At 42.4% G+C, this 25,202-nt stretch overlaps 1 protein-coding gene across 3 annotated transcripts in view; it reads left to right on the top strand.

Annotated features, from left to right (window-relative positions):
- Window positions 1-25,202, top strand: part of dgkb (diacylglycerol kinase, beta) — a 975,484-nt gene that overhangs the window by 343,093 nt on the left and 607,189 nt on the right. For all 3 annotated transcript variants that reach the window (XM_041184471.1, XM_041184469.1, XM_041184470.1), the window contains one exon: window positions 23,160-23,276. In XM_041184471.1, coding sequence (XP_041040405.1) covers window positions 23,160-23,276 — 117 coding nt within the window. The remainder of the gene's footprint in view (window positions 1-23,159; window positions 23,277-25,202) is intronic.

Here is a 25,202-nt window from a genome sequence, read left to right as displayed (position 1 = left end):
TTTCATTGGAGTTGGAATAGAATGTAAACAGCTGCTTAATATTTCTAACTTTGGCTGAGAAATTTATGACTTCGGCTACAGAAAGCCATCAGAAAGTGAGCAACTGTGAGACATTTCCCAGTCTTTTTGTGCCTTTTGATTATTACTGATGCTGTGAGCCCTGTGGAAAATAGTTAAACCTTCCACCTGGTTGGTAATGTGACCATTTCATTTCACATTACCGGAGAGAGAAACAATATTAAAATAACAACGTATTTTGACTGGACTTACTGCTGGAGCTTTTCATATTTAAATCAGCAATAATTTAAATTATTTGTTTTATAAACCTAAGTGTGCCCCCCATGTTGCCAACACTTTTCCTGGTCCCAGAATGGTAGAAGAGAACATATTTGCACAAATACAAGGTCATAGTGAAACATTAATGTTGCCACCTGGGTCAGCTTCCTTTTTCTCACAATAAGAATCAATTACTCTAAAGATAAATGCACAAAGGGAGCTGTCTGATAGCGAACTCTGGTGGCATCTTTTCCTTCACTGCCTGCTTATTTCTAAATTTTCCTGTAATTAATTAGCAATGATTCATACAGCACTATTGTCATGGCTTTATCTTTGCATTTATATGTGGCTTGACTATAATTATTAATGGTTCAGTATTCCATGCAACGTCAATAGAACATGTTGCCCTGGGGATATCTCAGTTGCTGTTTTCCTTTCTGTATGTTTCTACCACTTACATAAATGTTAATATATATGAAATACCGAACTATAAAGTGTTCTTTTTCCTTTATTGTTTCATGGGATGTGGGCGCCACTGGCAAGGCCTGCATTTGTTACCCATCCCTAATTTCTCCTGAGCTAAATGTCAAAGGGCAGTTAAGAGTCAACCACATTGTTGTGAGCCTGGAGTCATATGTAGGCCAGACTGGGTAAGGACAGGAGATTTCCTTCCCAAAAGAACATTCGTGAACCAGATGGATTTTTTACTATATTCATTGATAATTTCAGTTACTACTACTGAGACTAGTTGCAATTAATTAAAATTCCACCAGCTGCCTTGGTGGGACTTGAACCGAAGTCTGAATTACTAGTCCATTGACATTACTACTATGCTACCGTCTCCCCTAGATTACTTCATCTGGCATTATAACTGCGTTTATTTAGTTACCTCATTAATACTATCATTTCTTATTTTGATGAGGAAAATTAGATCCGACAAAGCATTGATTACTGTCCATAAATTTTTTCTGCTTCATTTGCAATTTCAAGTTCTCACTAACAAACTCAATATTCCAGCATTTTAAAAATCTTTGTTCATGGGATGTGGGCGTCACTGTTAGGCCAGCATTTATTGCCCATTCCTAATTGCCCTTCAGAAGGTGGTGGTGAGCTGCCTTCTTGAACTGCTGCAGCCCATGCAATGTAGGTACACCCACAATGCTGTTAGGGAGGGAGTTCCAGAATTCTGACCCAGTGACAGTGAAAGAATGGCGATATATTTCCAAGTCAGGATGGCGAGTGGTTTTGGAGGGAATTTCCAGGTGGTGGGGTTTCCATTTGTCTGCTGCCCTTGTGATTCAAGATGGTAGCGGCCATGGGTTTGGAAGGTAATGTCTAAGGAGCCTTGGTGAGTTTCTGCAGTGCATCTTGTAGATGGTACACACTGCTGCTATTGTGCATAAGTGGTGGCGGGAGTGAAGGTTTGTGGATGGGGTGCTAATCAAGCGGGCTGCTTTGTTCTGGATGGTGTCAAGCTTCTTGTGGGAGCTGTGCTCATCCAGGCAAATGGAAAGTATTCCCTCACATCCCTGATTTGTGCCTTGTGGATAGTGGATAGGGTTTGGAGAGTCGGGAGATGAGTTACTTGCCGCAGGATTCCTAGCCTCTGACCTGCTCTTGTAGCCACGCTATTTACATGGCTGTTTCAGTTCGGTTTCACCAGGATGTTAATAGTAGAGGATTCAGCAATGATAATGCCATTAAATGTCAATGGGCAGTGGTTAGATTCTCTCTTGTTGGAGATGGTCATTGCCTGGCACTTGGGTGGTGCGAATGTTACTTGCCTCCTGTCAGCCCAAGCCTGGATATTGTCCAGGTCTTGCTCCATTTGGACATGGACTGCTTCAGTATCTGAGTAGTTGCGAATGATGTTGAACATTGTCCAGTCATTGTGCATAGGGATCTGTATTTCTGTTAAGAAGGCTGATGCTACCTCTGTGATGATGTTAAAAGAAATCTTATTGTACAGCTTTGCATGAAGTATCTATTAATTATGCTTTAAAATCTGAAGAAAAAATATTATAAAGCAGGAGGTGTTATTGCTTCCAATGCTGACAAGTGAGCCTATAATAAGGATAATTTTAATGAGCCTCTGAAATACAAAAACATGCATGGCTTTGGGGAAAATTCACATGATCTATAGCAGAATATATTTTTGGCTTGTAATAGTTAATTTTGAGCTGATACTGATACTTTTATTGATACTGGTGTATTATATCAGAAGACTCTTAGTGTGAGATATACATGTCTTGTCCATGCTGTTAAAATTAAATGTGACTTTAAACCTCTATCCTCAACTTTTATCTTGATCCTTGTGTTATTTCAGAATGAGCATTCAGAAAATTCTGACTAGTTGAAAGTACTAGTTTAATAAGTTTTCCTGACAAGCTGTTTCAAAACTCTTGTAGCCAAATAGACCACAAAATGTAGATTTATGGATAAATATTCTGCTATGGTGGAATTTGGCTGCTAGTTCTGCTTGCTCAGGCCTAATTCCTAGCATCCAAAGTACTTAAATAATTTTGGTGGGCTCTTGGGTCTTTGCGGAGCAGTCTCCATGGAAAGACAATGAAGATTGGCTTAAAGCCTCCTGAAGTGTAAGTTTCTGATAACCTCTGTTTAAAAACTAGCCACCACAAGACATTGCAATCAATTATGCTATCCTAAATTTTCGACTTGCCATAGAAACACTGAATGCCAGGACCAGGCAGGCATCACTGGCATTCCTATGATGAATGGCAGGAAACATATATTTCTGTCATTTGAACATCATTACAATACACTCACTATATATGGATGGCAATATTGCATGTCACCCTCCATTTCTGAATAGCAGGGCTGCACAACTGGGTAGGCACCTGGTGGAATAGGTCCTTTAACTATACCCTCTCTAATTTCACTGAAAAGAACAACAGGGGCTGATTACAAAACACCAGCTCAACTGTTCAGGTCTTTTTTTTTTTACCCTGCCTCTCTCCCTTTCTCCATCTCTTTAATTGCTACTCTTTTTTCCTTTTCTTTTCCTTTCCAATTTAATTACAGATGTGTTCTAATGGGCTTTTCTAGGATTACTATGTGCTCTTGTTTTTAAAAAAGTTTTTCCTCTTCAGATTTAATCAGGCTCCTGTAACATATTGACACAGATTATGTCCTAAACAAGGCTATTTGAGAAAGCCTATAGCTGACAAATTTTCTCAAAGGTTGTCTTCTGTTGAAAAATGGTGTCAAGATTATTTTTGCTCTGTTTACATTACCATATTTTTTGATGGTTAGACCAAATATTATCTTTTGGAGCAGTTAGTTCAGATTAGTACATTGCATTTGGCACCTATCCCTTCTGTGCAATGTTGAATCAATGCTACAGATGACATCATGCAAATATTATCACTATGGTAACAGTCAAAGTCGGTGTGAACTGTTATCAGGTTCATGCTTTTGTTTTCTGATTTGTAAGTGTACTGGCAACTCTGAGTGAGAGCGCTTAAACCACAGCAAGGCTCAGGAGGTAGCTCAGCCATAGATGGGAAATCAGAGAAACCAATAAGTGTCTGGTTGTCCAGTAGGAGTTGAGGTGAAGATGAGGCAGAGGAATAGAAGCAAATTCCAGTTTTATTGAAGAAATGTAAAAGATCTGAAGAGCAGCTTATAAGAATCTATAAAATAGATTTAAATCTGCCATGTAAGATCAATGCATTAGTGCAGAAATCTTAAAAATTGTCAAGTATTTTATTCCTGTTCTACATAACATCAATATTGTGCATGTCTACAGAAAGAAAATATATAGAACCAATTTTATCAAATATACAGTAGATTCATAGCAATAGAAAAGGGAAGACTAAGAGATGGCCTGAAAGAGGTCCTTTAAAATTATAAAGGGGTTTGATAGGATAGATGTAGAAAAGCTGTCCCTTGCAGAGGTGTTCAAATTTAGGAGCCATAAATATAAGACAGTCACTAATAAATCCATTCGAAATTTAGGAGAAACATCTTTCACAGAGAGTGGTGGGAATATAGAATTTGCTAACATGTGGAGTGGTTAATGTACATAGCATAGATGCATTTAAGGAGGATCTAGATAAGTATATGAGGGAGAAAGTAAAAGTAGGATCTATTGATGGGGTTCTATGAAGTAAGCTGGAAGAAGGCTCATGTGGTGCTACGGTGGATCATAATCTCACCTCATAAGGGATTGTGGTGGATTATAGTTCTAACCCCTTTTTGGGACCATCCAGTTCAGGCATACTTCTCAAACATTCACCCTCAACTTAAGATCAAGGAAGCCAAATCCTAAACACACTGAATGGGTCTGCAGGTCTGGTCAAATTCTTCCCAGAGGAAAAGAGCAAGGTGAGAATATTATCTCCTCCAGGTAGCCTTGTTAACAAGTTTCAACCAGATTATAATATGCCAGACATTGTAAGTGTATCTTCTTCCACCAAAGAGGGTATGGAGATAGGCTCATGAATTAATGATACAGAAGAATATGTGAGACAATATAGTTTCTAAAATATATAGAATTTTATCAAACAACCGAACATGCAATTCACAGGTGGTGAGGCAGTCAATCATAGTGTTAATAGTTCTAGGAAAATATAAAAAATACAATCTTATTTCTAGTAAAGAATATAATTTTAAAATCCAAACATTGTTACAGTAAAATATTTAATTAGGATATCAATTGATTATTAAAGTAACATTTACCTTAATCCCCGAGTTAATTATCAGGTTAATGAGATGACTCTGACACAGCTAAAGGAAGAAGTATCATTGCCTCACCCCAGTAGCCATACATTTACCTTGAGAGATGCTCAAGCGAGTTAAACAAAACTAAAAATCTAGGGCGTACTCTCAATATTTATAGGCCCATACCTTCAGTGTCTCTGGGGGGTTATTCCAAAGATGCACTGGGGAAACCCTCTGGATGTTCCCAGGCAAGGATTGCACTGCAATTGCTCGGGAAGTTCCAACTTCAGATGGGCAAATGCATTGCACTGGGAATCATTTGAAAATGTGATTTAAATCGCAAACTTCAGGTGGTTCCGACTGTCTTACAGTAATAGTTACCCAGAAAAATGTTAGAAGAATTAAAACCACTTCTGGATTCTGAGTAACTATTGTACTGACTTCCCCTGACCCTCATGGGAACTGTCCCTCAACTACTCCCCGACCCCTCCCACCCCACAAAAGGACATCCCTACCCCTTCTCCCCAACCTGCACGGTACCCAAGATTACACTTCCCCCCTGACTGCAGCAACCACCCCCCCCCCCAAACAACTGCAGCCCCTGACTGCAATCCCCATTAATCCTCTCCCGATTGCATCCCCCACTGACTTTAACCTGTCCCCCACTGAAGCCCTCCTCCTAACTATAACCTCCCATTCCTCCCCCCACCAACTGAACTCCCCCTGCCTGTAACCCCCTAAACTCACAAATAGAGTGGGAGTTGGCAGCAAGATTGGAGGGCTAGTGCTCAGCGGGTCTCCCCTCCCACCCCAGCCCTTCCTGATGCCGGGTCCCTCAATCAGGCACTGAGTGTCTTTGAATGAGGGAGTCACTCCACAGGAGCCTGCAAGCAACAGTGCACAGGTTTGCTTGTTGCGCTCCCTGCAAGGCCAGTCCCCTGCCTGCTAATATTAGCGGTGGCAGTAAGAGGCCCTTAAGTGGGCATTAATTGCCTAGGGCCACATTTGGTGGCGTGTTGAGTTGACTACCATCGGTCCTTCCCACCACAGACTTAATTAGGGTGGAGACGGGGAGGCAGGGGGATCCCCATCCTTAACCCCCCTCCCCCACCACCCATGATTGAATACCCCCTTCACCAACCCCACCACACTGATACTGCAATTATACTGTAAATGTAGTCTGAATCCAGAGTCAGGGCCCAAATGGTCATTTCAAATTCAGAGAGCTTTAAAATCAATGCTTCACACTGTGGTACGGAAGGTTGGTGATTTTACAGCCAAACCCCTCTTACCACCAATTACAATTATGGTTCTAAGGGAGGCAAACCCCTTCAGAAAGGGTCCCACAGTCATGCATTATAAACCATATTAACCTTTTAGAAAAAATAACTATTTTTAAACTTTTATGCTTTTATTCATAGGCAAATAACTCTTTTAACCTTATAACCTCTAATTATGGCCAGATTCCTTCACAGTGCAGAAACACTAGCATGGACCTTTTGGGCCAAATGACCTCTTTCTATGATGTAAAATTCAATATAATAGGGAAAATAAAATCCTTTCATGAACAACGCAAAATAATACAAAGTTTACTTTTATAAGATTCTTGCAACTTCCAAGAGGCCGCGGTGCAAGAGGAGTATTCCAAGTGTCAGAAACTAGTTAAAAGATCTTGCCTTGTTGCATGATGCTTTATTCTGAGAACACACTAAAAGTGGAAGGGGAGATCTTTATTTAACACAACATTTTTGTTTCCATAGTTTTAGGTAATGCTCATAAATCTACAGTTGGGGAAACTTAGTTGACAATTTTGATAAGGATTTGAAGTGGCTGGTTAGTTTTTCTTTTGTGTCCATAGGGAAAAGCAAAAGCAAATTGGTTTGCTCATCCTTCATAAAAATGTTGAAAACAGGCAAATGTTCTGCAACATAAGAAGACATGAAATAGACCGAGACTATTTGGCCTAAGGATACATCATATTATATCTGTAATGTTGATGTGAAATGTTTTATTTCACACTGATACTGCAATTATACTGTAAATGTAGTCTGAATCCAGAGTCAGGGCCCAAATGGTCATTTCAAATTCAGAGAGCTTTAAATTCAAGAACTAATTACGATGGAACAGAAACAAATTTAGGATCAAGTTAATTGAAAAGTACTGATTATTGTTAGTGTCTCCAGAAGCTAAATGTGATGAAGAAAAAGTCATAACATCACAGAATTGTATTAGCTGAGCTATATGGATGGAAATCTCAGATTCATTCCTGGCTGCGTTGAGTTAGTTGATCTTGGCTGGAGTGGCACTGACAGAATTATAATTTTTTTCCAGTACCCTGGCTCAAAGAGGGGAAACTCGACCAGGTTTCACTAACTAGTGGTTACAAGTGGAATGATACCTCCCCATTAACTTCCATTTGCTGATCCAACTCTCACAGAGTGGCCATTTGGCCATAAAGCATGATCTGTGACCGTGAACTGTATTCCAACAGAAGTAGAAAAGGGGAGAACGTTTGGCAATAAATACCTCTACTTAAAGAAAGAAAAATGAGGTCATTCACACAGAGATGAGGTGTGAAACGGTTCAAAGATGTTTGCATATTTAATATGGGTTAATTGTGACTGGTTGGGATGCTGTAACCTAGATACAATAATCAGTGACATTAAGCTGTATTATGACCTGAAACATGATAAATTACATAGAAATGAATGGGGAATGGAGCTGTGTTTTGGAATTCTATGATAATGAGTAGGTTTAGAATGTAAAACATTATCATAATAAGCAGGTTTCTCTGCACTTGAAACTCTAACTCCACAGAAATTACCAGGTCTTGTACTTAATGTTACATCCATTAATGCAATAATGTTTCAATTAATTCAGGTTGACTGAATAATTGTGCGTTATAAGTTGATTTCTAATGAGGGCACATTTAGTGCGAAGGTTTTGTATAGTTCTGATATCCTGTGGGTAATTATATTGTAATTATACAGTAAAAAGAAAGTAACCATTATCTGCTGGTGCTGTTAGTTGGACTTAATTAACAATTGGAGACACCTAATCATAAATCCTAATGAATATGACTGGCAGTTAGTTATTCAGTGACTCTTAATCACACTGGAATACATGGCAAGAAAACAAGTCATGAAATGCAAGCTTTTCTTTTGGAGGTAGCATACATTCTAGTAGGTTCACTGAGCATAATTTCAAAACATATACCTAGCTACCTGCCATAGCTTTATCAAACCTTTGCAATATTATTTGAATGATTACCTCTGTACACTTGTTGAGAAAAACTGTTCCTCACTTAGCACAGTATTGATCGTAGCAAAACTTTCTTATCATAAATATAGATGTGAATGAAAAATTGAATTTACATCCAAATTTGTTGCTACTCCTTTCTTCCTCGTCTCATCTGAGAAGCATTTAAAGCTGGATGCAAGTGTTTGAACTGTAACTAAGGGATAGGTAGTCTGGCTGTAACCTGTGTCAATTGATTTGCCAGGCACCCTGCATATCTAATTTTAACTTAGCTGGCAACCTGAACTGTTAGCAGTTAAAGCCTGTTAATAGTGACATTTCAAATAAAATGAGTGTGTAAGTATTGTAAATTACATTAATCTTAGGTCCTGAAAATAGGATGAAAAGTGATTATAATAAACAATAAAGAAATCACAGTGTGAATAGCAGAAGAGTTTTAACAGTGTACAGTACAACATGAATCAGCACTTAAGTAATGCCCATCATAAAAATGAATGTTAGAAAAGCTGCAAAATCCAGACTGGCTGGATCTCCATCACAGTACTGGTATGATTTAGTACTCCTGGGGCAGGATTTTTAGCTCAGCGGGTGGGTGCGCGCCTGAGCCGACCCAGCGTGAAATGACACCCAATGATACTGGCCAAGCATGCCGACATCAATGCGCAGTCGTGTGATAGGTCGTTCAGTGGGCGTGTGCCGGAGCTGGCAGCGCACGTGCCAACAATTAACTTAATGGCCTTAATAGGCCTTTTATTAATTGTGCTGAATTTTTCATTGCTCGTTCAACCTAACGGTTGACGGGCAGGCAAAAAGGACAAGCAACCTTTGCATTTTTTTGGAAACCTCACCCACGGTTGGGATGAGGCTCCCAAAATCAAATACAAATGAAATAAAAACTTGTCCCTGCTCAATGTGACAGAGTCACATGAGCAGGGACATGTTTCATTAATTTTTTCTGCTCTTTATTCTTTTTAAAAATATCTCTTCAATTCATCTGAGGCAGCTCCTGAGGGGCCTCTCACTGTATTCCCAAATGCGTTGAGCTGACATGGTTTGCACAGGCTTCTCCAGCCTGCAGTAGACCTGCCCAAGATGAGATTTTGATGGTTTGACCGCTCTGATGGAGCCCTTCAATACTCATCTGCCAGGGTCCCCGAATGTTCAACAAACACTGCAATCACAGAAAGTCAGTATGCAGGTACAGCAAATAATTAAGAAGGCAAATCAAGTGTTGGCCTTTACTGTAAGGGGGATGGAGAATAGAAATAGGGAAGTCTTGCTAGAACCGTACAGGGCATTAGTGAGACTGCACCTGTGTATAGTTTAGATCTTAGGGACGGATATACTTCAGGGAAAGTTCACTAAGCTGATTCCTGGAATGAAAGATTGTCTTATGAGGAAAGGTTGAGCTGGTTGGGCCTGTACTCATTGGAGTTTATGGAATTTAGAAGAATGAGAGGTGATATTATAGAAACATATAAGATTCTAGGGGAACTTGACAGGATAGATGCTGAGTGGATGTTCCTCCTCATGGGGGAAGCTAGAACTAAGGGGCACAGTTTCATAATAAGGAGTCTTCCATTTAAGACAGAGGCGAGGAGGAATTCTTTCTAAGGGTCATTAGCCTATGGAATTCTCTCCCCTAAAGAGCAGTGGAGGTTGGGTCATTGAATGTATTAAAAGCTGAGTTAGACAGATTTTAAATATACAAGGGAGTCAAGGGTCATGGGGGCAGACAAGAAATGGGCATTAAGGCCACAATCAGAGCAACCATGATATTAATGAATGGCGGAGCAGGCTCAGTGGGCCCAATGTCTTACTCCTGCTCCTATTTCTTATGATCTTGTGATCTATCATGGCCCAGAAGAAAGGTTTAATGGTTGAGGAGGCAGAGTGTGAGGAAAGCCACATATCATTGGAGGAGGCAGGTGGAGCAGAAGGGCCAGAGGATCCCAAGGCAGAGGAGGGTGGACAAAGACATGCAGCTGATGGGTCTGAAGATGTGGAGAGGAATTTATGCAGGATGCTATTGTTGCAAAGAATGTACTGATACAGCAGCAATTCTGCTGAGGAAGTCCCGTGTATCTGATGAGGGAACACATGCCTGGCACTGAACAAAGCCTGAGCCTTCACATGGACAGCCACTACACCAGCGTTTCTTTCCAATAAAACCATCTCATTTGGATGGTCTATTGACTGCAGTCTCCACTGGCACCAGTGAGAACCTGGTGTATATAGTAATAACCTGTGAAATAGACATGTGTATAGTATGCAAACCATTGCATAAACCAATGACTTTAGCATTGCAGTGGACATCTACATACATTGATAAGACACCACAGTGACCACTCCATGCCCTTGGTGATGTGGTGTCTTGTAAACACGGACATGTCCACAAACATGGATAGTCCTACGCAGTGCTTCTCTTGCTGCCTCGGAGGAGGTGCAGACAGCCTGCTTATGTCTTTCTCTATGGGGCTGTGAGGACTGTTGGGGTTGGCCTCATCACGCAGGGACCCATTGGGCCCCTACCTACAACTGCACTGACTGCATCTCTGCCAGGGCGGCTGCTGTCAATGGTCCTGGATCACAAATTCTCCTTCGGTCAGATGGGCCGAGAAAGCCGAGGGTGGTGAGTTTCCTTCAATCTGTATGGAACCCTCATCACCCTGTGGAATATCCTCAACCCTTGCTGTGCTCTCTGCAGGCCTGCAGGAGTCTGCTCTTGGGGCACAGCTGCCATCCCCTCCAGCTACAATTTGGCTACCTGTGAGAGTGCTCTGCTCAGGTTTTGCAGTTCCACATGTACTCCACAAACATCAGTGCTCAGTGAACTGACTAGCCCAGGCTACAAAGAGAGCCATGCAGCCTGTGCAGGACATGACCCAGTTCTTGTCTGCACTCCAGGTGCTGCCACATTTGGCTATCCATTAGACTAACCACTCTGTCACGAGTGGAACTCTTGTGTTAGTATCCCAAGACATGGTTGAGCTCATCTGCACCATACACTCCTCTATTTACACTGCATAAGTTCTCAGTGCCTTAGGGAACTCTGCCAGATGGCCAGACATTTGTTGTTGCAGATCCGAATACTCAGCCTCAAACTGTGACTCCTGAGATCTTACCTCATTGCTCCACAGAGCATCACCTGCCCAAGGTGGACTGCCCACAGATGTCCCTGCCTCAGATATCTCCTGCACACTACTTCTGTGCCCCTCACCCAGTGCACCCAACTGTAAAACCATGCATGGACCCACTAAGGTACATGTATGTGCACTAGTGCCTAGTAAGCTAGTCTGGCGTGATGATGCTTCCTCAGAAAAGTTTCCCTCCTCTTGCTGTCTGAGGTGCTGCTGGGAGTGGGATCACAGTAGCAAGACGTGTGTGAGACACAAGCAAAGCTTATGAGAGAAAGGGCTGGAAACCCTCAACATTCCTCATTGACATGACTGTGCACTACACCCAGTGCTTGGCATGCTGTCAGACTAGGCTTTCTTCAAAGATTCAGTGCCACCCTTCCACTTTACAACCCCTCCCCCCACCAAACATGACCATTCCCCAAGATACACCATCACGATAACTACCACTGGACCATTCCCAGGGCCTCTTCCATGAGCCTGTGCACCTGGACTGGGGGATTCACCATCAATCACACATTCTCGTGATGGGCCCTTAGAGATCTTTATCACTCTCCCCTCCCTGGCCCGTATTTCTCTCAGCAATGGGGTCCTGTTCCCCAGTCCGTTCCTGCCCATGGATGATGTGTGTCTCCTGCAGTGACAATAGGGAGAGGGTGATGAGGCTATTCTGTGCTGCATGGCAAAGGGAATCCCTTCCCCCTGGTTTTAAACTGTGTCTCCTCTTTGGCAACCTTACACATTAGCACTGGCTGCTGTGTCATTGACCTGGGGACACACTCCCCCAGGGTTGAGGAGTAGCATATGCCCTATATCCCCCAGACATGTTGAATATGGAGGTGGGATGCTTGGACTGTTTTACTGAGAACAAGATTCAAGGTATTTACACTTGAAAATAATGGCGTCAGTCTCTGAGTTTAGCATGAGTAGACCCTAAGTCTCCCAAAGTCCCAGAAAGATATTGTAGGTGTTGAGTTGTAAACAATTGTGTTGTAAATTATCCATTTATTTCTAAGATGAAAGGAAGTTGAGATCAAGAATACCTAATTAGCATTTCTACCTGGATGCAAGGTTAATGTGTTTCATTTTGTTATGGGGAAGAGGGCAGAGAAAGACATTTTCTTATACATAAGTGATTATCTCAGTTACACAGAGAGAAGCAGCTTCTTGACTTTGTGAGCCACCACAGTCAGCTGTTCCCAGTGTTTCCCAAACCTTTTCCTGGTGTCACCCCAGAGTTATTTGACTGGGGAGAGGGGTGGGGGAGTTGGCCTTCAGTTTCTGAGCTGGAGAGAGTCGGGTGCGGGCACACTGATTTTAAACATACGAAAAGCACTGGGCCAAATGAAGGACATACATGTTGTGACACAATCCCTCAAAATCTGGCATTGGGGTTGATAGTGCACATCTAACCTCCGATGTGATATCAAGTGTGATGGATATTGATATTTGATGCAGACCAGTGTGCTAAATCCGGCTTCACACAAATATGTAATGGCAAAAGGAACCATCACTTCCAATGCATGCACTGCACTGTCAGGATAGTTAGTCTTCATACTAAACCAGAATTCTGTTGAAGAAATTCTGTTAAATATTTATAAAATGCAATTGCATGAAATTTCAATAAGTTTTTCAATTTCAGCTGTGGGCTAACCCAGTTCAGGTTGACATTTAAAAGGATTTTGGGCCGGAGAAAATGTTGTCAAATCCAAATCACAGAGAAATGATGAAAAGTACACCCCCTAGCGGCTGAGATGGTCAGTCATCAAAAGACTGGGACGCTATTCGATTTCTTTGTCAAAGAGGAACTTGGAAAGCAGGGGAAAAGAGTCATAATTCAACCTCAATGTAATACTCTTCCGAAATGCAATTTTCTTCACGAATGCTGTCAGTTGATAACTCAGTTGAAGAATGTTTATGTACTTCCCTTGAATTTTTGCATTCATTTCATTTAATTCCTCAAAATTTCTGTGACATTAGCAAGGGGGCACAGCTTGTTTTGGTCACAGAGAAAATCAATTAATTTTTTTTTTTCAGCATTCCATTGCAACTGCAAGTAGTTGATCCCTCAGTTTAGAAAACCATTACAGTCCCCTTCCTCTCGATAACCAGTGAAAGAGCAGCACATCATAATCAGATCCCATGTCTTTACGAAATAGGTGAGGTTTAATCTAGTTCGCAATTGATGTGTCGCGGAACAACATTTCACCTAGTTCTGTGCTCAGCTCTTTGTTACTATTTGCTCCCTGTGAATCATGAAGTGAGTCCAAATAGCAGATGGAGCAATTCCCTTCACCAAGATGCGCAGGCATGACTTGTGGTCTGCCATAGCTGGAGTACCTTCGGTACAAAATCCAACCATGAAATCCCAGGGAATATTTTTATCCTCCATGTAGCCCTATAACACATTCAACATTCCCTGCGTTGTTTCACGGTCAGGATGCGGGGGGACAAAACAGATTCTTCTACATGTATCACACAAAAGCTAATTTGTGTGTATCACGTCCCTGAGTACTCACATCATTTTGAAGAGCAAAAGCAGTTGTGCGTTTCAGGTTCTCCACTAGCATGGATTCCTGATCAACTGCAATTGTCTCACCTCTTCGCTTAATGGGGCTGAACCTACGGCTCAGCAAGTGGGAGCGGGGCCCACTTGCCAAAGCGTAAAATGACGTGGGGTGACATCGGGGGTGCGCCCCGATGTCACTGATTCATCACTTAGATTTTCAATTTGGTGGGCGCGCTCTAGAGTCAGCTGTGTGCCCGCCGGACTGTCAAAGGCCTGTTAAGGCCGTTAATTAACTAATTAAGGCTATTGAGAAAGCTGCCTGTCCAACCTTAAGGTTGGCGGGCAGGCGAAGAGCCCAAGCGACCTTTGCATTTTTCATGGAACCTCATCCACGGGCTGGATGAGGTTTCATGCAGGGTTTATAAATGAAATAAAAGTTTTTCATTAAAGTTCATTGGCATGTCCCAGCTCATATGACGCTGTCACTTCTGTGAGGTGACACTGAAACACCTCTGTGCCTCAGGGAGATTTCTGTGCTCTTTCCCGACAAGCAAAAGAGAGCACTCCCAACTCGGGGAACCACCCCCCCCAACCCCCACCCTCTCAGGGAGCGCTCAGCGCTTCCGAGCTTGTGTCATGCTGGGTGGCCTTAATTGGCCCGCCCACGTAAAATGGCGGCACGGACCTGATCGGGGTCGCTGATTGGGTGCTTGCCCACCCCCGCACAATCCCCCTGGCAGGGAGAAAATTCTCTCCATAGTATTGTTTGTAAGGGGCACTGTTGCAAGGCTATTTGCCTGTGCCTCCCCAAATATTATTTTCACTATTCTGCTTGCATCAGGTAAATTCAAAGTTCCTGCAGTTGTGTGAGGCTTCTTGGCCTGTGTAACCTGGTAGCTCAGCTTAAAAGGTGCTCTTTGAACTTGCTGAGAAACGGTTGCAGCCCTCTTAAAGTGGAATTGTTGCTGCGAGTCTTGTGGGAGATTTTTTTCAGCTAATAACTGGAAGTTTGAATATCGTTTTAAAAGTTATCGGTGCCCACAGAGATTGTAACAATACCAGTGATGGGTGTTCTGTGTACAGGCTTGATGGTCTCCCCGTTGCTGTGTGTGTGCCGGGGTGCCATGCGTTGACACAATGTGACAATGTTTTAAAAAGCCAGAGCCCTTTGAAGGGCGCACAAGGGCAAGGGCAATCAGAGATGGGCAATAAATGCTGGCCTCGCCAGTGACGACCACACTCTGTGAACAAATAAATAAAAAAAAACACATGCCATATGATGAAGTAAGGTCACGATTTGCCCGGGGATTGCTCAGTGTTTGCCCCCCTTTGTTGTGGTTGTAGGGAAAGGGGTAATGTGAGGAGCTGTAGAGTTGAGGTCTGAGTGTGGCGTGGAGCCCTTGAGCTAGGCTGCTGTGTCCCTTTGTAGAGATGCGCAATGACGTGCTGCATGCTCACTTGGCAAAATTCAGCCAATTGCCGGGAAGAACAGAAAAAGGCTGGTCTAGCAGACTCCTCAAAGCTGGATCTTCACAGGCAGCAGATCAGGACAGCAATGGGTTCTGTAAAGGGTTGGGAGTTTTTACTGAGAGTTTCTTTATTCTGACCTAACTTTCACCAGGGCAACAATTAGCCAGCAATGATACAGGTAAGACACAGGTCAAAGTTCAGCCAAGAGTTTCAGTACTATTGACAAGTTCTTCAAAATACTTTCTCCAATTCTTGCACCAACAGGGCTTTATCAACTTTATTAGCCCCGAGATAGAATGTTCCATGACAACACTGTTTGCACCACCAATTGCACCTCCAAGGTGGCGTGGGAGGCATCCCTCAATTCCCGATTCCTGCCTCCAGGATGAAAATCTGGCCCTGGGATTATACTATTTTGCTTCATGCTCTTGCAGCACAATCTCAGGAATGGGCAGGTCAGAATCTTCACTCCACATATAAAATTTAATGCGTTCTTTCTTTCATTTCTGGGGTCTTTCTGAGTGGGGGACTGGCCTTACTCTGAATGTCTGTCCACTTTTGGATGAGACTGTTGCATCCCAACTCTTTTATTAGTGAATCCCAAAAATCATTATTCATTCCAACCTGTGTCAAATAAAAGGTAGTGCCTTGGGGGCCTAGAGTGTTAGATCACTCTTGCAGCAAATACCACAAAGTAATAACAATTGCAACTTTGCGGGTCACGAATTTCTTAAAAATCTTTCAAGCTTAATTTCTTTCAGTCAAGGCCATTTGCAGGATAAAGATTTCCAATTCCAGTTTAGTTTGAGTGTTCAATTGAATTAAGCATTCAAGGTTAAATGAAAGCTTATTTTTTGTTAAATTACAAGAAGGAATGAGAAAATGTAACTTGGGCTATCCTTGTTATATCTTTTTGTCAGAACTTTTGATTTCTATCTTATAATGGTCTTAGACTTTTAAAATGAATTGTTTCATTAAATCTGGTCTCCACTGCCTACAATTCTTTTTTCTGACCCAGCACGTACTGGAAGCTACATATATTAATATCCAGGGCCCTGTTCTTTGCAGACAGAAAGAACATAGCTGTTTCAGCTAAACAAAATAAGTGACAGCCTTTCACTGGCTCATCCCTCAGGGCAATGCCTTGACCAATCAGGGTCAAGCTGCTTGGTTTAAATTTAGACAATGCTTGTCCTCACTGCTTCAAGACCTTACAGGAGGCAACCAATTAGCAGACTGCCTCTACATTTGACATTTATTTGAGGACTGTGGGTGGGGCAATGATGCTGGAGGCCCAATGAGAGGACTTGCAGGACTGGATTCTTGACAGCTCCACTGGCAGGTTTGGGCACTGCTGAGGCAGGTACTCAAGTGCAAAGGTTCTTCAAGATCATGGTGCTTTCAGATGGCTGCGGGACAATGAAAGAAATAACGCCCAGATCTCTTGGGGCTATCAGTGTGGAGGGAAACCCTTTCACAGGAACAATAGTGCTCATGGGCCATAGCTGTTTTAGCCTTATGGCCCTGTCATTGGGGGTTTGACTGGAGGCCCTGATGGCTCTCCAGCCTGCTGCCAAGAGGCTATCTTCAAGTGGTTGCCTGATTCCTGATACAGCAGGAAGCCCATCCAATGCTGGGAACATTCTGTTAATGTGGAATAATGACGCTTGCTTGGACCCTTAATCAATTGATTACCCACCTCCTTGGAGCAGGCTGCTGACCCCTATGGCAGCCTGCATTGGGGAACCCGCTCAGAAGTAGAACAGTGTCGGGGAGCATTCTGCTGAGGCTTTCAGATAGTTGCCCAACCCACCATACCGTCCAAGGGACCGGGAAGATTCAGGCCAAAGAGTCATCACAGGCATGATGGCCTAAACGATGTCTTTCCATGTTCTCTGATTGGTTGATGGATCAGGATGCCGACCCCAGTCAGGTTTTCTGAAATCTGGAAAGAGGTGAAAACTTGCGAATGATTTGTGAAGATCGCCTCAATGAGGCAATGAATAAGAACAAAAGCACGTCAAAATATCTAGTTGAGGTGGTGAAGCGATATGGGAAGGAAAGACTCGAACTCAATTTTTTACTGGTGCTGGATCAATGCCAACGTCTTTGTATAGTGGCCAGGCAGCTGGCAGCTGGAGAAGAATGATGAGTACAGAAATGTAAAGTGAAATCAGAAAAGGCTGGAAGTTCACGGCAGGCTGATCAGCATCTGATATATGGAAGCAGCAGCCTGAGTGAAGACCTTGCTCTCTGAAGAACTGAGTTTTTGATAAGGACTTGCACCTATAATGTCAACCCACTTCCCCTTCCCTTATAGATATCAATGATCCTTCTCAACAGCTGCACTTAATTCTTCACTTAATATCTTAGTTGTGTTCTTGAAAATTGTGACTCTAAGATAAACAAGATCGAGCAAATCAGATTTTCCCCTTTGAATTAATGTATAAACTGGAGTCAGGTTCTGTTGAACGTTTGTCAGAAAAAAACATTACACGTTGAAATACTGTATATGTAACATACATTCCTAAATGAAATGAGTTTTATATTTAGAAATGTGTTTTTTTTTTAAAAGAAATATAACTTCAAGTAAGATAACACTCACCAGTGATGCTTGTGGAGCTTGTTGTAGAGGTAGCAAATGCTGGAGTTAATGGGATTAAGAGGCAGAATTGTCAATGACCTTAACAAAATAATGCCGTTCTCTGTTCGGATCGTCCTCTGTGAAGATTCCCAATGCTTCTTCAATAAGTTGAAAAGCTTTTGACAATCATTTTGTTGTTAACATTTGAGGAGGTGCTGTTTCAACAGTTTGCTTTTCTTGAGCTCATTGTTCTTTTAGCTAAATTAAATCCTCATTCAGCAATTCTTCTCCATGGGTCTCAAGCAATTCCACCATGTTAGCCTCTCTTCAAAGCCAAATTCCTTTGCTAAGTTGATGATTTTGCATTGAACTTTGGGGACAATGTTGTCAAATCTTCTGAGGTCATTGACTCATTCAGGCAATGCTTTTCGCAGGAGGTAGACAAAGCATTCTCCCGATCTCAACCGCTCATTCCCTGACCTCAAAATGTTTTAAAACTTCTGATTTCATTTCTAAAGTAATAGTTTTCTTTCACTGCAACCAGCTAGACACTCTATCATCACTTACTGGGTAATTTTAATGTTTTTCACAGATTCTAAGGGATTGAATCACTAAATTACCTAAACTCTTCAATCACAAGCTTCAAACAACCCCAAAGAACATCAAAATGGGGCCTGTATGTGACATAAAGTGGCACGGGGGGCACATGTTGGGCTTTTATCTTCTCAGGAAGATTGTAAAGTAGTCAGAAGAGCGCCCAGTCCAGGCTGAGTGCTACGTTTCCCCTTTCGAAGCCCCCATCCCTGAAAATAATTACTTCTTGCCCTTACAAGCCATTTTGTAAAGCCATTTTGTAAAGCCAGCTTTGAATGTGATCTGGAGCTCAAACAAAATCAAGATGTTGCCTCTACATCAGTGCAGAACCAAATGGCCCATGTGCAAATGATGTCGTAGTGAACGTCGCAATGTTAAATTATATATGCTCCCTATTGTATCAGCAATATTATAACAAAACAAAGTTGATTGAATCAACGTTAAGGGGAATTACTGTATCCTAGAAAGTTATATTGATGTTGTTAAGTCAATGGAACAAATAAGTCTTGCTCTTTGAGAACACTGCTGCTGAAACTTCAGTGGGAACATGCCAAAGGGACAAGAGATTAAGCTGGAACCCAAATATGCCTTACACGGACTATTCTGTAGGCCTATTAAGATGTGGAATTCCTGACTGATAACTACACACAGCTGCTGGGTGTGAGGGGGGAGCTGGCGGAATGCCTGAGCTGGGGCTCCCAGTTTTGGAAGTTCCCACTCATCCCTGGCATGTGGTATAGGAGAAGCAGAGCACACCTGTACTTCCATAGGGTCTAGGCCAGGATTCTGGTTGGACCTATTGGCCCAGGAAGCTGGTCCTGGATGTGGGACTAAGAACAGGTTGTGGCAGGCCACATTCCTGCTCTTTTGGGTCCCGTGAAATAAGTCACCCACGAAAATTTCCTAGTCTATGTTTGGAATCGCTTGCAGTGATTCTTTTTAGGTCTGTTGATAAGGTTGGTCAACATATGGTACAATATGGCACAGTGTCCATGTGCACATGAAAAAGGCAAACTGGGTTAGGATCCCAATTTAATATTTAAACAGCTTTATGCCCTGGGCAGAAGTGCTGGGCACCTATTAAAAGGCCTAACTGAAAATTGAATTAGGACTCCACAAAGTTAAATTTTTATGAGTCTGGGCTCTCAAACAAACATGTTGACACAGCTGAATAAAACTGTCAGCGTTGCTTGATTGACATCTTTGAGGTTATAAGTTATTTTATCTGAGATCACTTTTGTCAATGTCTCAATATTTGCTTACACAAGCTTAAGACATGTGAAGTGCTTAAAGTTTCTGTCATTGACAATTGTATGGTCTATTTGATCGGCACTTTTATTGGGTTGTTGCAACAGCAGTTTTTTTCAATAATTAAAGATGGGTGCCTTTTTTTCTCTAAACAGTTTCACATATGCCATTGTTCCTATAGGGTTCATTGGTTCTTTACATAGGGTGGGATTTTCCGGCCCTGTTGCAGGTGGGACCCACCATGGGCGAGGCTGTGCCCCAATCAGAAGTCCATTGACTTGCGGTGGGACCGGATGATACTGGGTCTATACTTGGTGAATGGGCATGGAAGGCATAAGGGGCCATTGGAGCTGGGTGGGGCCCATGACTTGACATGGATGGGTCATGAGAACACGGGGTAAGACCTTCTGAACTTACCTTTCAAAAGGTTCCCAAATCAAGGCTATGGTTAACAGTTCCTCTGAGATCCATGAATTGGGATTCCTAGCCTCTGACCTGCTCTTGTAGCCATAGTATTTGTATGGCTAGTCCAGTCCAGTTCAGTTTCTGGTCAATGGTAATTCCCAGGATGTTGATGGTGGAGGATTCAGCAATGGTAATACCATTGAATACCAAGGGCGATGGTTAGATTCTCTCCTATTGGGGATGTTTATTGCCCGCCATTGATGTGGCATGAATGTTACTTACCACTTGTCAGCCCAAGCCTGGATATTGCCCAGGACTTGCTGCATTTGTAAATGGACTGCTTCAGTATTTGAGAAGTCGTGAATGGTGCTGAACATTGTGCAATCATCAGCGAATATCCCCACTTCTGACCTTACATTGGAATGAACCAGCCAAAGATAGCTGGGCCTAGGGGTAGGGGTGCAAATTTAAAATTTAAAATTTTAAAATTTTGGGCAAGAGAGGCAGGGGGAATGTAAGGAAGAACTTTTTTACACAGCCAGAGGTATTGAACTGGAGCTCACTGCCTACGATGGCAGTGGCTGTGTAAATAATTAATGATTTCAAAAGGACTCTGGAAAGGCACTTGAAGGAAATAAACTTACATGGCCACAGGGACTGGACTGGGGAGTGGGACTGACTGGATTGCTCTGCGGGGAGCCGGAATGGACTTGATGGGCCAAATGGCCTCCTTCTGTGCCATAAATGACGCTATGAGAAGCCTTTCCCAGTCAACTGCTGCTGAGTGCTTGGAACTAGGGACCTCCCAATGGTGTAAATTTTTTTATCAATTGGCAAGACAAGTTAAGCATTTGTGTTTTGTTTACAGTTCTGGGAAAACAACGGAACAACTTCAAAGCCTAACTCATTAGTATAGTAAGAAGCTTTCATCTTACTAACTTTAAAAACAGCTTGTCTGAATGCACTTTCCTTTAAATCACACACCAGTTAAATGTAACTATTTTTTGTCTGGAAAATAGTTTTAAAAAAACTCAAAAGGTGACAGCGATACTGCCTGAATGTTATTGTTTCTTAGCAGGTTGATTCTGGGTGGATCTTTTTGGTTGCCCTGTATTGATATACAAATATATCAGGGTTCAGTGCTGGAGTATGCTTATAATGACTCGAACGATCACTGTTAAACACAGTTGGGCTGGCACTTGTGTCTTGCAACAAAGTAGCTTCCTTTTCCATGACTGAGAATAGCAAGCAGAGGGGAAAATCAGAACTCATCAGCTTTTTTGTCTGATGTTTTTTCTGAATGATTACTTTTTTTAACATGCTCAGATCAATCCAGTAGGGACTGTAAGTTTCACTTAGGTTTCAGTGTATTGGAATAAGTTCACCCTGCTGAAATGATATTGCACTCTTACTGCAGTTGCTGATCTAAAACTGGCAGCTTCAATGTGGGTTCCACCCAATCACCTTGTCTCCACTGCCTTATTGGAACTGCAGTTCTCCTGCCTGGGAAAGAGATCTGTGAAAGAGCGGTTACAATTTATGGGCCCAAATTCCTTCAATGGCTCCAATGGACCCTATCGTGGCGCCAGTTGGGTTCCATGGCTTAAAGGTTGGGAGGCTTGACTTTATCTCCTATATAGCTCCTGTTCATGTAAGGCATCGATCTCCCTCCCCCACAGGTCTTTGGGGGAACACTTATGCGGAGTGGGTAGCACTGAGGACAGGAGTGAGAACTCCTGATGTAGGAGTTCCCACTTCTCTAAGCCATGAGATATCCGGAGTTACTCTGCAGGCCAGTAAACCCTGAGTGACGAGGCATACAGGCACTCAGAAGAGGGGAGGTAGGCTCCACTGGAGAGGCCAGCTTACGAAAGCAACCTGGGCCTCCAAACGTGGTGCCTTTTCTTCCCCTTAGAATTGTGGATTGGCTGTTGTACTCTGGGACCTGGATGGGAAATGCATCGGGCAATGGAGTTAGGTGTGGTGGGAGAAGGCTGAACAGCCTCTGCAATGGTGACTGGGCTCTGGAATTTCTGGCAGTGTGGGGACAGGCGAGCACCTGAGATATGCAGTGGTGGTGACTGCTGAACCCATGCAAATTAAGGTGCCCTGCATTCTAACAGGACTAGATAGGGTAGATGCAGGAAGGATATTCCCAATGGTGGGGGAGTCCAGAACCAGGGATCACAGTCTGAGGATACGGGATAGACCATTTAGGACTGAGATGAGGAGAAATTTCTTCACCCAGAGAGTGGTGGGCCTGTGGAATTCGCTACCACAGAAAGTAGTTGAGCCCAAAACATTGTATGTTTTCAAGAAGGAGTTAGATATAGCTCTTGGGCTGAAAGGGATCAAAGGATATGGAGAGAAAGCAGGGGCAGGCTATTGACTTGGATGATCAGCCATAATCATAATGAATGGCAGAGCAGGCTTGAAGGGCCGAATGGCCTACTGCTCCTATTTTCTATGTTTCTATAAACTCAGTGGAGACAGCACTAAAGAGCATGCACATGGTATTACTACTGTGACTGGGGCCCATGCATTTTCAAGGTCTAAATGTTGAGGAAAGGAGGGAAGGGTATCTGCAATGTCTAAATATTTAAACTAACTGTAGTTATACTCTATTGATTAACCCTGAAGAATGTCAATATAATTCAAGTTATTTTAAATATTTAGAAATTCCCTCCTTTGTGGGATCTCAGTGCACTCCTTATGAAGTTGGAATCATTCCTCAGCAATGTTACAGAAGAAATATAAACATTTCTAAATATTTAGCTCATAGCTGGATACAAACAGACTGAACAGCCATCACAGGGAAGGTTCCAGGTGTCCACCATAACCTCAGTGGAAGAGCTGTTGAAATCCTGGTGAAATGGCATAAACTTTGAACACTTCTGCCAAAGTAATGGTGAGCAATTCAGCCCGTAGAAATGCAGTCCCTCAGAATCTATAGTGCTATTTAAACAGATTCCACTATTTTTATTTTTAATACCAGGAAAGGCAATCCACTGTGAAAAGAAGAGATGATAGTTCCCTACAAACGAAAAAATCAGAGGAACGCATCAAGATACAAAGAGCCAACTCTATCACTGTGGATGGACAGGGACTGCAGGTATGTTGTTCAATAATGCGAGAAACTATCATTCTGTTGTTTTCTTTTCATGTAAACTCTGGATACAAGAGCAGGCAGAGACATTCTACTGCAGTTGCTTGGTTTTGAAGTTGGCCATTAATGATCCAAGATACACTTGGTTTAGTTGAATGCATTCTTGATATCTAACTCAGAGTGATATGTAACAGTACAATGTGTGAGGGGTAGATATTGTAGGACAAGCAGGATAAACAAAGTCAACATTTGTGCACACCTTATGTTATTGCAACTCACACCCCGTCCAACCCACACCCCCTCCAAATACAGGGCAATGCAGGCCCACTAGACATTTGTAAGATAGAGATTAACACAATTTACATCAGCTTCTTTGGGTCAGAGTACATCTCGGTGTAACAGCTGAGGTCTGACAGATAGTCTTGGAAAGTGGAATCGAATCCAGTATTGGGGGACTTGAGCCTGTGGAAAAGATGACAGGAAATTCTGAATGGGCCAAAGGGTGATTCTATTGCCCACCGTCATGTCAAAGGGTGCAGACAGGGGAGTTCCCAAGCTTTCCTGAGAAATTCTGTCCAGTATACCACCTGAAAGGTCCAGAACTTACAACAGATGTGTGTCTTTCTCAGCCTTTTTAAGGCCCCAAAATGTCTCAGGGTGGGAGAAAATAAATTCTTCTTGGCTTGATTACTGTGCAGGGACAACTTGATAGTTCTTTTGGAAACCTAAGAGTTTTGCTGCCCTGTTCTATAAGGTCTTTCGCAAGTGTCGTCTGTTGCACCTTCAAAATGATAGTGCTGGTCATTGCAGGCCTTCCTTGGGGCAGGTGCTGCTGTTTTCTACCTGCAGGCATTGTTGGCCTGCTTTGACAATGCTAATGACCCTGTCCCCACTCTTTGGGCTGGTACCTGCATCTTTGGGAGTTGATGGACTCAGGCCTTGCCCCGCCACATTTCCACTATGAGTCTCCTTAATGGAGGTGAGTAACATTTCATCCTGGCTGAGCTCTTTTGTGTTACAAAACAAGAGGTTATGTTATCAAAATACAAGCATTTGTAAGATTGAGATTTACACAATTGACATCAGCTTTTTTGGCATTCATAGCACTTTGTCCAATTAAGAACTTCAGCGTTACATTTAGAAATCGATTACCTATTCTCACCAGTTAGTTCCCTTCAATAAACTTTCTGTTCTGAGAATATTCCTCCTTGCTGTTTCTGGACATTCAGGTTAGCAAACTTTGCAACCTATGAATGTTAAGAGTTTTATTCAGACTGCAGTTGTGCAACTGTTCCCCCAATCACAAAGCTCCATTGTTAAAGTGTTGTGTACTTTATTATTGGATAATAGGACATTTTACATCTACATGTTGTCCATGACAGCAACATTCAGAGCTTCACACACACACACACACACACAAAGCATTCAGAGCTTTACACACACACTTTTAGGTGTTAGTTGGTTCCCATCAGTAAACTACTGTTCAGCAGGACACAGCCCAACATTGTGGAAGTGTTGTTGCAAGTTAACAGTAATTTTCACTGCAGCTTCACTTCATTACTGTTTCCTCATTTAAAACAATGGGAGGGCATGCCAGTGCACAAAAAATAATTATACCCTTGGGCTGGAATCTTGAGCATGACTGGTTAAAATGCAATCAAGTCACACAAAGCTACTCTGTATGTTACCTGCTAGCATTATCTGCTTCACACTAGTCAAATTGTGAGTAACATTAGAACCACAATACAGAAATATAGGCAGTTAAATGGTATACCATTGAAAATGGATCTGGGTGTTGTGGTACACAATAACCCATGCTTGTTTATTGTGTTGCAGGTAGCATGTTAAATTTGTAACAAAAACAGAATTACCTGGAAAAACTCAGCAGGTCTGGCAGCATCGGTGGAGAAGAAAAGAGTTGACGTTTCGAGT

The sequence above is a fragment of the Carcharodon carcharias genome, chromosome 3 (assembly GCF_017639515.1).
Source record: "Carcharodon carcharias isolate sCarCar2 chromosome 3, sCarCar2.pri, whole genome shotgun sequence".
Classification (NCBI taxonomy): domain Eukaryota; kingdom Metazoa; phylum Chordata; class Chondrichthyes; order Lamniformes; family Lamnidae; genus Carcharodon; species Carcharodon carcharias.
The sequence above is the reverse complement of the archived record's forward strand: the minus strand, read 5'-3'. Positions and strand labels throughout refer to the sequence as shown.